Source organism: Sminthopsis crassicaudata, chromosome 5 (genome assembly GCF_048593235.1).
Source record: "Sminthopsis crassicaudata isolate SCR6 chromosome 5, ASM4859323v1, whole genome shotgun sequence".
NCBI lineage: Eukaryota > Metazoa > Chordata > Mammalia > Dasyuromorphia > Dasyuridae > Sminthopsis > Sminthopsis crassicaudata.
In genome coordinates this window covers 121889147-121904257 of record NC_133621.1, presented here as the reverse complement: position 1 = coordinate 121904257, position 15111 = coordinate 121889147, and the positions used below count along the sequence as shown (strand labels likewise).

The 15111-nt window shown below is 31.6% G+C and overlaps 1 protein-coding gene across 5 annotated transcripts in view; it reads right to left on the bottom strand.

The window, feature by feature from the left end:
- The window catches only part of CADPS2 (calcium dependent secretion activator 2), a 714206-nt gene that overhangs the window by 363640 nt on the left and 335455 nt on the right, over positions 1–15111 (bottom strand). For all 5 annotated transcript variants that reach the window (XM_074268127.1, XM_074268122.1, XM_074268124.1 and 2 more), the window contains 2 exons: positions 9867–10103; positions 3550–3671 (listed from right to left, as the gene is read on the bottom strand). In XM_074268127.1, the coding sequence (XP_074124228.1) occupies positions 3550–3671; positions 9867–10103 (359 nt within the window). The remainder of the gene's footprint in view (positions 1–3549; positions 3672–9866; positions 10104–15111) is intronic.

Genomic DNA, 15111 nt, shown 5'->3' with positions numbered 1-15111 from the left:
CACTACTTGGCACAATGCTTGGCACTCAATAAATACTTTATTGATCAAACTCCTCTGTCATTTAAAGCTCTTCATAACTTGGTCCTAGTCTATCTTTCCAGAATTATGTGACTCCCTTTCAAGCACAACACGGTGAAACCATAGTAGCTTTCTTATTAATGGCTCCTTATAAACAATATTACATTTCTCAATTTAGTACCCTTGACTTAATTGTCATACACACTAGCAAAGCATTATTTTTTTACCTCTACCTCTTAGAATCCTGTTTTTTCAACATTTTTTCACATTCTATGTGAAACCACCATTCTGTCAGTTTCTAGTGCCTTCTCTATTCCATTCCCAAATGAGTTAGTCTAATCAGGGTATTTTTGATTAAATCTTTTAGCCCACATAGTACATCCAAAAATGTAATTTAATGGGTACAACACTCTGTTTGTACTTACAACTTAAGAAGGACATGAAAACATTCATAACCAAAAGACATAGTCCCAAATAGTAAGAAAAATGTCACTTTGAGTCCAGGGTAAAGAAATTCTTTACATTGTGATACTGTTCTGTCTCAGGGTCTAGGATCTTTCTCCATAGCCAGTTCTTTTCTTTAGTACCAAAGAAGACTACTTTGATTTCTTAAAGTATTTATTCTTGTGTGTATGTGTGTGTGTTGTGTGTATACATATATATATATGTGTGTGTGTATACATATATATATATATGTATACACACACACATATATTTTCACATCTCCACCAGCAGAACATAAGACCTTTAAGAACTGATACAAGTTTACCTTTTTATTTACATTTCTAGTATACTTTGAGTTCTTAAAGTGTTTATTTTTGTGTGTTTATGTACATCCATATATTTTCATATCTCTTACCAGCAGAACATAAGACCCTTAAGAACTGATACAAGTTCACTTTTTAATTTATACCTCTAGTAAGAAATAGCATATGTAGGATATAATAAAAGCCTAATGCATGCTTCTTTTTTGAATGGTCAAAAAAACTGGGAGATAAATTATGAGTATTAATGCTGCCACTTACTCATCAGGTTATCTTAAGAAAGTCCATTTAATCTTTCTAAGTAAAGTGAAAGGTTTACCCTAGAAAATAATGTCAATCTCAAATAGAAATGGATGAGCAGTAACTTAGAATACCACATATTAACATTTTTATGTGTTATTGCATTGGTATTATTTTCCTGAATATTTCTAAATTAAATCTTAAGCTGGTTTAGTTAGGTTGCATTTCTGAGTATTGGGCCCACAGGTTACATTTCTAACACATTTGGACTACTTTATATCTAAGGTCTGCTTAAACTCTAGATTCAGGAATTCATTATAGCCTATCTTAGGTGTCACCATGAAACTTTCCCTGATCCTCCAACTGGAATTGAGCTCTCTTATTTTGTATTTCAATATCATTCTTCATTCTTCAGGTCCTTGCCAATGTACTTAGGACATTATAAACATTATATGTATTCATTCATCTCTCTTCTCACTACAATACTAGTATCTTGAGGAAACAGGAAATATTTCATTTTTATTTTTTCAACCTCAGTTCCTTGATACTTTGAAAACAAATATCTTTTGTCTTGAAGGCTTAAGGAGACTGCACAATACAGTAACAAGTATTCTGGGTTGGAAATCCATAGACCTGTGAGTTAGTCACAGTTCTACTACTTAGTCTCTATGACTTTGGGCAAATTATTTAACTCCTCTGTGCCTCAGCTTCTTGATGCAAAATGGAAATTTGCTTTGTTGATCTTTAAAATGGGATATAGCCACCTGTCAGATTGGCTAAGATGACAGGAACAAATAATGATGAATGTTGGAGGGGATGTGGGAAAACTGGGACACTGATACATTGTTGGTGGAGTTGTGAAAGAATCCAACCATTCTGGAGAGCAATTTGGAACTATGCCCAAAAAGTTATCAAACTCTGCATACCCTTTGATCCAGCAGTGCTACTATTGGGCTTATATCCCAAAGAAATACTGAGGAGGGGAAAGGGACCTGTATGTGCCAAAATGTTTGTGGCAGCCCTTTTTGCAGTGGCTAGAAACTGGAAGATGAATGGATGCCCATCAATTGGAGAATGGTTGGGTAAATTATGGTATATGAAGGTTATGGAATATTATTGCTCTGTAAGAAATGACCAGCAGGAGGAATACAGAGAGGCTTGGAGAGACTTGCATGAACTGATGCTGAGTGAAATGAACAGAACCAGAAGATCGCTGTACACTTCAACAACAATGCTGTATGAAGATGTATTCTGATGGAAGTAGAAATCTTCAACATAAAGAAGATCCAACTCACTTCCAGTTGATCAATAATGGACAGAGGTAGCTACACCCAGAGAAGAAACACTGGGAAGTGAATATAAATTGTTAGCACTACTGTCTATCTACTCAGGTTACTTATACCTTCGGAATCTAATACTAAATGTGAAACAAGAAAATGGTATTTACACACATATATGGTATCTAGGTTATATTGTAATACATGTAAAATGTATGGGATTGCCTGTCATCAAGGAGAGGGAGTAGAGGGAGGGAGGGGATAATTTGGAAAAATGAATACAAGGGATAATGTTATTAAAAATTACTCATGCATATGTACTGTCAAAAATTATAAATAAAATTTAAAAAAAATAAAATAAAATGGGATGTAGCTATGAGATTTTATGATCCTTGTCTCCATCATAATTTCAATCCTACCAGGATCAGGCAAGAACTAAAAAAAAAAAAAATTCTCATTCTATTATCTGAGTCCAAGACACTCTTGGCTTTAGCACTACTGGTAGCCCTATAATTACTATGTTTCTAAATAATTCCTAGATAGCTTTTGGGTCCACCAAATAGAACCTGCAGGTTTACTAGATAAGCAAGAACAAAAGAATTCTATACCCTGTTGTAGCATGCACAGAGCTATACAGTTCATTTAGTTTTGTGGGCTCTTGGATTCCCAGGGCCACATATTTTTGGAGACGTGTTCTTCTTTGGTGTGACTACTGTAAATCAGTACCAGTTTCTGGTGACATGTGCCAGTCTCTGGTGGAAAAAAGAAGAGCTGATGGATTGGACAGCTAGAAAGTGAAGTCATTAACCAATTTTTTCCTCATCATCAAACCATGCTACCATCATAGCTGATTTGTTGCTATCTTCTGTAAAAATCCATTTATAGAACATACAAATAAAGGTTGTTTATTACATCCTTACCACTAAAATTTCACCCCTGTGCATATTACACTATGCCAGTGATACATATCATTCCTTATTATTGTATATATTATAATATATATTCCTTATAAATTATTATAATTTATAAACATTTTATTCATTTGTCATTAATTCTACATCTACACATCAGATTTCCTAATTTTATCTGCCAAGAAGATAGCTATTCTTCTAATTAGAATACCATTATGAAAAAAAGTCAAATATAGATTCTCTGTACTTGAGCAATTTTAAAATGTTAAGAAAACATATCACTACAAAAAACACATTTCTATTAAAATAAAACAAAACAAAACATTTTTAATAGCTTACTGTGGCCTTGAAGCTTCAGCCTGATCTGTCTGAAGTTTTTCTCCGCCTTCTACTTCCATTGTGCAATAAACAATTCGATTTGGAGCAACTGACTTTAAACCTTGAACTTCCATGATAACAATCTAAATAACAGAAAAGGAACAAAAAGGTACTGTGTCACAAACAAGACTAAAAGAAGAGCACAAATATGGTAAGTAATTCTACTCCTGAAAGTTCCTTGAGCTTTCCCACCTATAGTATTTTTTCATAATACAACAATGGCAAACCTGTCCCAGCTTGAAAATTCTCTCTACAGATTGAAACAGAACTCAAATGCTATTCTCATGAAGCTATTGTCAATAATCATAGATTTTTAGGTTTTTTTTTTCCTCATTTGGTTTTAATAGCATTTTGTGATGATGATAGGATAGAATATCATTCACAGGAATAAATAATTTTTCAACGAATCGCTTATCACCTAGAAAAAATAATATTATTCCCTGGAAGGAAGTTATGCCATTTATTTTTATGTTCTTAAATTTCAACTTTTAACAAGTGAAGATATAATAAAGAAACAATTCCCTCAAAGTTTATTTAAACATCAATTCAAATATCTAACTATAAATGGGAAATTATTTAAAAATATTTAAATTTAAGGGAAATTCTTTAAGAGATCTCACAATTCGGACTGCCAAAAATGAAAATGATTTTGTGAATGCTTACCTACAAAATGATTCCCAACTGATTCTCAAAAAATTTGCAATGAGAGATATATGCATTGAATATTATCTACTATAAGGCAATCTCCTTTTTTTAAACTGATGGAGATTAATGATATTGCCCCATTACACAATAATAAAAGCAGACACTTATTGTAACATTTTACATAAGTCATCTGATTTCTTTTTTAAAATTCCCATAGAATAGAGGCACAAATATTCTTATTTTATAAATTTGAAAAGCAAGGCACAAAGAGATAACAAATAGCAATATAAGCTCAATGCCACAAGCTAATAATAATGATAATGATAATAATATGCTTACATTGTACTGGCCATTGTATTACATACTTTACAATTATTATCTCATTTGATCTTCCCAACATTCCTGGGAGGTAGGTGCTATTATTATCTCCATTTTACAAATAAGGAGCCTTAGTTAAATAAAGGCTAATTATTTTGCCCAATGTCACACAGCTGGTAAGAGTCTGAAGTTAAATTTGAACACCCAGGTTCTGACTCCAGAGCAGGTGTTCTAACGATTGCACAGCCTAAAAGTAGATAGGGAATCTGATCTTGGGGTTTTTTATTCCAAATTCAGCATTTATTTAACTGTACCACACAAATTATGATGATCTCAGAAATGTTTTAATGTCTATTATTTGTTATTTTGGATTATTACTCCCATTGTGACACCCTAGGCACTTCCCAAGATTTGGCTCTTATGTCATAAGTTGTGGTTTATTTTAGTGGATTGCTCTCCCACTTTGCTAACAATGACAAAATCAGTGCATATACTACTATTTGTGTGTGTGTGTGTGAGAGAGAGAGAGAGAGAGAGAGAGAGAGAGAGAGAGAGAGAGAGAGAGAGAGAGAGAGAGAGAGAGAGAGAGAGAGAGAGGAAAGAGAAGAGAGAGAAGGAAGGAGGGAGAGATGAGTTATTAACATGATTCTATGGACCTTGATAATAATAATTTGGCAAATGCATTTCAATGTAATTGGTTTCTTTTATAATCTTAAATAATTAAGTTTGTACATTTTTAAAATGTAAAGTTGTCCTTGTTTATTTTCATTAAACACAAATTGAATGATATTTATTATATTAAGTTTATAATATTATTCATTCTTATAAATTCATACATGAAACTTTAGGTATAATTTCTTGTGCATACCTTTTCCTTTGATGGCTGATATGGTATAAAATGTGTTATATTTTCATATTCAAACATAAGAGCACTTTATAGCATAAGAAAGCTCCATCCCCAAATCCAAAATTTCTGGATTACTCATTATACTATGTTATAAGATCTGTCCATTGTGAGAATCATGAGATAATGAGACATATTAAGAAAATCAGTCATCTTCAGAGTAACCTATTCACCCTTTCAGATAATCCAAAATCCAAATTTTTAGAAAGCTGGGAGGAATAAAATGAGAGATCTGAATGAATACATACATACATACATACATACATACATACATACATACATAAATGAATAAATAGAAAAATAAATAGATAGATAAATAATGAATGAATGAATGAATGGAATGTATAACTTATTTTAATTGCTTCTCATTCTGTTAATTTTTTAAAGAATAATCTATTGATATTTTTACCACATTTAACATATATTGGATTACTTGTCATCTAGGGGAAGGGGTGAGGGAAAGGGGTGAACACAAGGTTTTGCAAGGGTTAATATTGAAAAATCATCCATGCATATGTTTTGAGAACAAAAGCTTTAATTTAAAAAAAAGAATAAAATATGTGGGCAGTTAATAACTAAGGAAAATAGCCAACACAATGGAATCTTCTGTGTAGGTTCAAAGGATCAGAGACTTATGAGTAGAAAGGAACTCAGAAGCCATATCTAGTTCAACCTCTCAAGGAGATGACATATATGGAAAGTGCAGAGGAAGGATTTCTACCATTTTCTATAACTCCAAGAGTTAAAGCTTTTTTTTCCTCCCCAATTTTCACCAAAACAGTCCACAATCAAAAAGTTTTTAGCATCTTTTTCATTTTTGTCAACTGCAAATAAATTTATAAAACTATCAAAGTTTCCAGGAATTCATAGAAAATGGTGACATTCCAAAAGTTCCTTCTTGAGGAAGCTATATTAAAGTACTCAATCTACATGGAGCATAATTCCAGAGCAGAGATGAAATATTATTAAACAAAAAAGATGTATAGCATGCAACACTGAGGGATATGCTGAACCTCTAAATGAAACTCCTGTACCATTTGAGTTATGTGGAATATATAACTTGAGTGCCATTTCTACTTAGCTTTCATAAATAACACTCAAATACAAATGTCTGAATTACTGTGGTTTTAAATCCCCTTGCCCCTTTTGCAGTGAAAGAAGATCTTTTTTCTGCTTAATTTTCATCAGATGGTATAATTTTTTACAACCTACATTTCAACATTAAGAATGAATCAATTATGCAATGTAAGATGATTTTAAGAGAAAATGTGTTAACACCGGCCCATATTTCAGATTATTATCCTTTTACATGGCATTTCTTTCTTCAGTCTGTCAAATAGCCAAAGTGTAAACGAGATGAAAGATAGCATCTGCTGACACTAATTCTGTCACCTCCATGACAAGTTATTGTAAACAGGACCTCCTCAAACACCCAACTTGTGAAACAATCATTGTTCCCTACAACAATACTACCATCTGTGCAGGGAATGTTTTGCCCTAAAGAATTGCCAGTTTCAAAATAAATAGAGTAACAAGTTTATAATCTGAATTTATAGGATAAAATTCAGTGATCCCTAAATCTTTTTTACTTAAGATATTGTTAAATATAAAAATTATCTGGTTCTGCCATATTTCCTTTTCTAATTTATTTCTATTTTATTTGTTATTGGACAGGGACAGTAAGGTAGACAAAGAAAAAAAAAAAAAAAGAGAGAGGGAGCCAGATGAAAAGCTTCCGAACAATTAATTGAGAGATGACTAAAATATAGATCAAATAAATCTGTTTTAAGGCAGTGTATGTAAAAATAGATTAAAATGAAAATTGAGAGGTAAAATAACAGATACCTATAATAATTTCCTTATAATTATATGTGTAATTCTCAAAGTACATTCAATGACAATGATATGTATTTAGAATAATTCATCACTAGATGTCTTGAAAACTCATAGGATCACAGATTTAGAACTAAAGGAATCTATGTTGGCACAATGTTAAAAGCTCAAAATCGCTGTTACATTGAATCGCTGTAAGTTACATTGAATCTCAATAATTTAGACCCAAATTGAGGGACAGGAATAAAAGGAAAGCATCCTGGACTTTCATCCTCTGTATATTTCAACCTCAAAAGACAAAGTAGGACGAGGTTGGGAATAGGGGCTGATCACTATATTCCTAACTCTGAATTCATTTATAGAAGAACACAAAGGGAGAAAAGACCAAAATGAGACTTTCCCTCCAGCTGCTTTGGCGTGAATAACCACTAATTTATCCAGTTAAGGCTTAAATATCATTAATGGAGAGATTAAAAAATGTAATATCTAATACTGGAGCTTATACCTAGATTCTTGCAGCTTCCAGGGGCAGCCACTAAATTCAGGGAATGTGTATTAGATTTCATCTAAATATATATCACATAAAGAACCAAATTATATATGTAGTACATATGTTATTTGGATCTAGAGTAAATTAAGGCTCTAAATTCCAGTAATAGGTAAGACTGACAGAAAAATGACAAAAGATCACCTTTAAGCAACAAAAAGAAGAAACAAACAAAAATACTACATAAACTTCATTCTTTCTAGTTTTACTTTAAAAAAGAAAACTAGGGGGAAAAACTTCTGTGAGATCAAGCAAACAGACCAAAAAAAATTCTAACAAAAAACTTGTGAATTCCAACTAAGAAGTAAGAATTATTGACTGAAAAAAAATCTTTATATACATATATGTATATAAATAGGTATATATATATATATATATTAAAAGCAATCTTTTCAAACATTGTGAAGAGCAATTATAAAATGTGATTCACAACTTGTGAGCCAATGATTCATTTACTAATACTCTAAAAATTCACAAATATTCTAAAAATTCTACAAAAATCTATTCTAAAAATATTATATTTATTTATCAGAACTGCAAAAATGAAAAACAAGTTACATGTGTCAGGACTGGATAATGGCTGAATTTATCATAATATATGAATTTAACAGCATAATATGGCACTGTAACAATAATATACATCATTATAAGAAAATAGGATAAAGCCTATGAAAAATTATGCAAATTAGGATTATCAAAAAAGAATTATATTTATATTGACCACAAATATATAGTATAAGTATAGAAAAAAGTATACTTATGTATATGTATGTGTGTCTACTAACATTTGAGCAGGAGAAGGTTTATCAAGACCTCTGATTTCATTAAATTAGCAAGAGTAAACAATTCATAGACTATAGGTCATTTCTGTTTTATAGAGGCCACAAGCTAAGAATACATAAGGAGACAGGAAATGGAGAAAATGTCATGAATGAGGAATATTAAGTAGGCCAGACTTTTACACCAGAGTTCATAAATCAATTGTTATAAGCCTGCAAAAGTAAGTGGGGACTAAGTGTGAAGTGTTCTTAATAACAAATGAACACACTTAATCTCAAAGGCAATAAGGAAATAAAGAACTCATTCAGTAAAAACTCAAAATTTTGGCAGTTAAATGGAGAACAGAAAGGAGAGGAAAGAGATTTGATGCAGGAAGATCCATGAATTAAGGCAAGAGGTGATGGAAGGTAGCAACATATATGCAGAGGAGAGACAAGAGGTGTGGGGGGAAATGACAAAATATGTTATAATTGTGTCTATATATGTGAAGTGAGTAAAAGAAAGGAGTCAGTAGTGATAGGCAAAGTGGGAAGCTGGGAGATCTGAAGAATGACCCTGACTATGACAGAAGTTTGGTGCTTTTATGAGTTTTGGAAGAAGGTGGATATAGGTTGAAAAATAATGAGTTCTACTCTGAATGTGCTTACTTTGAGATGTGTAAAGGATACCTAGTTTGCAAGAGCTGAAAAATTGTGGATAAGTAGAAATTGAAGCTCTGGAGAGACATGAACACTAATTAAACAGATCTAAGGGTTATTTGTATAGTAAAGATAAAATTTAATCCGAGTAGACACTGAATGAGGGAGGAGGGAGAAAAGTACTACTCTAGGGACTGAACTTTGGGGCACACCCAAAGTCAGAGAGCATGATTTGCATGGTGATCAGCAAAGGAGATTAAAAGATGTCACAAAGAAGGCAAGCTTAAAAGTATTTAATAATACTAATTTGCAGGTTAAATGTACATGCATTTGCATATAATATTTAACTAGGAATTTTCTGGTATAATTTAAATGCCATATATGTATATAAATGATATATGTATATATATACACATACACGTTTAAACTAAGTGTATATATTTATGTCTGTATATGTATATGTATATGTACTCTCTCTCTACACACACACACACACACACACACACACACACACACACACACACACACACACAGAGTTTTTAAGTTTAAAAACAACCAGAAAGTGCAATTTTTAGTTTCCTTTAAGCTGACAGATTATCATGCAAGTACTTACCTCTAATGTGAATGACAATACCACATCTGATTTTGACAGCTGAATCTCATTCTCATCTCCCATATCTAAGAATGCAGAATTCTGTGATCGTTTTAACTTCTGCAGTTTAAACTCCGGACCACCTTTAGATACTGGAAGACTTTCCAAATTAGCCATAAGCAAATTCACGGAAGACCTCATCTCTTCTATGAACATGTTCTCCATTTCTTTTGCTACAAACTTGGGGAATTTCCTTTCCTTAAAAAAATATTAAAAATACTGCTAAACATCATTTTAAATTCAAAATGTTACTAAATGTATTTTAAATCACATCATCACTAACTCACATCATTTTTAAAAGTATAACAAGGTGATAGATTTTTCCATGACAATATAACCAAACAAATAAATGTTAAGTTGACTTTCTATATATATCTGTTCTACAATTTAGTTTAATAGACTAAAGCTTCAGGTCTGAACAATTTAGAGTTTAAACATATTGACTCCACATTATTAAGGATAATATGATATACAAAAAGCAAGCTATGATGCCAATCTATACTAACTTCTTCTGAAAGGGCATCTCCATGAGAAAACATGCAAATATAATTATAAAAGTCAATTTAATTTTGTTTTATAGGTTATTTGATGAATCTCAATTAGCCTTTGATAGCCTTTTAATTCCTGAAAACTAACTTTTCTTCAATAATAGCATTCAGGATTTAATGTCTTTTATGCTGGGAGTAAGATATTTTGTGTTACCAAGGATATCAAAAAATCATTCTATAACACATTTTTATGAAATTCACAGTAAATATTCAACATGACCCACATTTTCAAGATATATTAGGTAATTTTTATATATAAGAAGATGATACTTTTGTAAAGTGCTAAACTATATTGACTTCACATTCTTCAACTCACACCATCAGTTTTATGAAATTATATCAAAAACATTTTTAAAAAACTAAAAGGGAAAGATTGAGAATGATTATTTGTTGTTTATAAATACTTGAGTTAGTAATATACATTTAGAAAGCTGTATGAGATCACAAATTTATGGAAAACATTACATTATATGTTCTCCAAGGTACTGTTGATGGAATAATGTAAATGAACAATCATTATAGGAAGCAATTTGGAATTATGCGGAAAAAGGACAAAAAGGAAGGAAAATGTTTAAAAAATAATGTCCCACCTAGGATATACTATAAAATATTTAATACATATGGGAATGCCTGCCATCTAGGGGAGGGAGTGGAGGGAAGGAGGGGGAAAATTTGGAACAGAAGGGAGTACAATGGATAATGTTGTAAAAAAAAAAATTACCTATGAATATGTAGCCAAAGAAAATGTTATAATTATAATAATAAATAAATAAATGAATGAATAAATAGATAGATAGATAATTAATAATGTCCCAGATTCATCAAAACTAGTTACAAAGAATGAACTGAACCAGCTACACCCAGAGAAAGAACTCTGGGAGATGACTATGAACCACTACATAGAATTCCCAATCCCTATATTTTTATCTGCCTGCATTTTGGATTTCCTTCACAGGCTAATTGTATACTATTTCAAAGTCCGATTCTTTTTGCACAGCAAAACAACTGTTTGAACATGTATACATATATTGTATTTAATTTATATTTTAACATATTTAAATGTATTGGTCAACCTGCCATTGGGGGGGAGGGGAAAAATTAGAACAAAAGATTTGGCAATTGTCAATGCTGTAAAATTACCCATGCATATATCTGATAAATAAAAATTATTAAATAAAAAAATTAAGTTAAATTAAATTTTAAAAAAAGTAGTTACCAAAAAAAAATCCACTATATGGCAATGTAAGAAATGATGAATACGATGAAAAAATGGGAAACATGGACTTATATGAACTGCTGCAAAATAAATTAAAACATCAATGTGCACAATCACTACAATAATAATGTAACAGGAAATTCAATAACAATAAAACAATTAAAATTAAATGTTTTAAAATTATAATGATCAAGTTTGATTCCAAAGGTGATATATGAAAATAAATTCCCCTTATTTGCTGTAGTGGAAGATAATATACATAATGTTGGGCTTGATTGATGTGCTGATTAGTTTTAATGAATTACTTATCTGTCTCCCTTTGTTATTCTTTTGTTCTTTATAAAGGATGGTTTTCTGGGAGGGCATATTCATTATGTTAATAAGAAGAATTCACATTACATAGTAATGTGAAAATTTTCAAAATACTTATTGTAAAAATACTATGGAGAAAGGCAGAACAAGTATTATCATCTCTATTATAGTGGTGAGAAAATGTGACTAAAAGGTTTAACATGATCATAGTTAAACATACAATATCAGAGATAGGATAGAAATCTCAGTTTCCTGAATTCAAGTCTAGAACTCTTTCTAAAATACCATGATCTTGTTTTCATTATAGCATTAAAGATACAATTTTAAAATTGTTCTGCCTAGAGTTTTGTTAAAATATGAAGAAAGGTGTAGAGACAATAATGGCTCAGTTTAATTACTAGGATAACAATAAGGATGACTATGGCGATGATGATGATGATGATGACAATGATGAATTTGCAGACTCTGAAGAAAGCTCTATGCAAAACGTCCACCAGATTCTTGAAATGCTAAAAGTTTTTTTTTTCATAATTAATGAAAATGAGATAAAACAAAGGTTGAATGATGGCCAAGAATGATTTATGAACCATTTTATTAGTGACTCAGAGAGATTTTTCATTGATGATGCCATGTCAAAGGTTACTTTTAATATCAACCAAAGAGGATTTTGTTTTTGTTTTTGTCTTCCTGAAGGGTGAAATCGCTTGGGTAAAAACTGCCTTGGCCTTGGATTCCTTAATTGATTTTAAATAAAGTCAGTCATGTAACATTGCCCTGGAGGGCATGTAACTGTACATCTACTAGTCTACCTTTATGAGAAAAATGCAAATGAGCAAAAATCAAAGTGACAACATGGATTTTTTCAATAAATCAAGTTCCAGGATAAATTCTGGGGCCAGCATCTACTCCATCATTGTGTCTCATGCAAACTAAAGCTCTATTTCCATTCAACAGTATAGCAATGTAACTGATTTTAATCTTTATTTAAGCCTTTTAAAAAGGCTAAATAATATGTTGTTTTTTAAAGTAGTAAAGGATGTAACACATTTTAGAAAGAGCATTTTTAAAAGTGAATAAATTAATCTTTTTAATCTCTAAAAGTAATGTGGGGAAAATATGTGTTTTATTCAGTTCCTAAATACTGGTCATGATAAATATAATACCAGTTACATAAAATTATGAAATCAGATTTCCCCAATTGCTATTTTAATTTTTTTTACTTTTTTCTATGACATTCTTTTTGTTTTTTTGTTTTTTATTTTATTTTATAATTATAACTTTTTTTTGACAGTACATATGCATGGGTAATTTTTTACATTATCCCTTGCACTTACTTCTGTTCAGATTTTTCCCCTTCCTCCCCCAATCCCCTACCCCAGATGGCAGGCAGTCTTATACATTTTAAATATATTATAAAATATTCTAGATACAATATATGTGTGTAGAACCGAATTTCTTGTTGCACAGGAAGAATTGGATTCAGAAGGTAAAAATAACAGTTTACACTAATTTCCCAGTGTTCCTTTTCTGGATGTAGCTGATTCTCTCCATCATTAATCAATTGGAATTGGATTAGCTCTTTTCTATGTTGAAGATATCCACTTCCATCAGAATACATCCTCATACAGTATCATTGTTGAAGTGTATAATGATCTTCTGGTTCTGCTCGTTTCACTCAGCATCAGTTGATGTAAGTCTCTCCAAGCCTCTCTGTATTCCTCCTGTTGGTCATTTCTTACCGAACAATAATATTCCATAACATTCATATACCATAATATACCCAACCATTCTCCAACTGATGGACATCCATTCATCTTCCAGCTTCTAGCCACTATGAAAAGGGCTACCACAAACATTTTGGCACATACAGGTCCCTTTCCCTACTTTAGTATTTCCTTGGGATATAAGCCCAATAGTAGCACTGCTGGGTCAAAGGGTATGCACAGTTTGATAACTTTTTGGGCATAATTCCAGATTGCTCTCCAGAATGGTTGGATTCTTTCACAACTCCACCAACAATGCATCAGTGTCCCAGTTTTCCCATAGCCCCTCCAAAATTGATCGTTATTTGTTCCTGTCATCTTAGCCAATCTGACAGGTGTGTAATGATATCTCAGAGTTGTCTTAATTTGTATTTCTCTGATCAATAGTGATTTGGAACAATCTTTCATATGAGTAGAAATAGTTTTAATTTCATTGAAATTAAATTTTCAATGAAAATTGTCTGTTCATATCCTCTGACCATTTATCAATTGGAGAATGGCTTGATTTTTTATAAATTAAAGTCAATTCTTTGTATATTTTGGAGATGAGGCCTTTATCAGAACCTTTAACTGTAAAAATGTTTTCCCAATTTGTTACTTCCCTTCTAATCTTATTTGCATTAGTTTTGTTTGTGCAGAAACTTTTTAATTTGGTGTAATCAAAATTTTCTATTTTGTGATCAATAATGGTCTCTAGTTCTCCCTTGGACACAAACTCCTTCCTCCTCCACAAGTCTGAGAGGTAAACCATCCCATGTTCCTCCAATTTATTTATGATTTCGTTCTTGATGCCTAAATCTTGGACCCATTTTGATCTTATCTTAGTATGTGGTGTTAAATGTGGGTCCATGCCTAGTTTCTGCCATACCAATTTCCAGTTTTCCCAGAAGTTTTTGTCAAATAATAAATTATTATCCCAAAATTTGGGATCTTTGGGTTTGTCAAACACTAGATTGCTATTTTTATTCACTATCTTTCCCTGTGAACCTAACATATGCCACTGATCAACTAGTCTATTTCTTAGCCAATACCAAATGGTTTTGGTGACTGTTGCTTTATAATACAATTCTAGATCAGGTACAGCTAGACCACCTTCACTTAATTTTTTTTTTCATTAATTCCCTTGAAATTTTCGACCTTTTGTTATTCCATATGAATTCTGTTGTTATTTTTTCTAGGTGATTAAAATAGTTTCTTGGAAGTCTGATTGGTATAGCACTAAATAAATAGATTATTTTAGGGAGTATTGTCATCTTAATTATATTCACTCGGCCTATCCAAGAGCACTGAATGTCTTTCCAATTATTTAAATCTGACTTTATTTTTGTGGCAAGTATTTTGTAATTTTGTTCATATAATTCCTGACT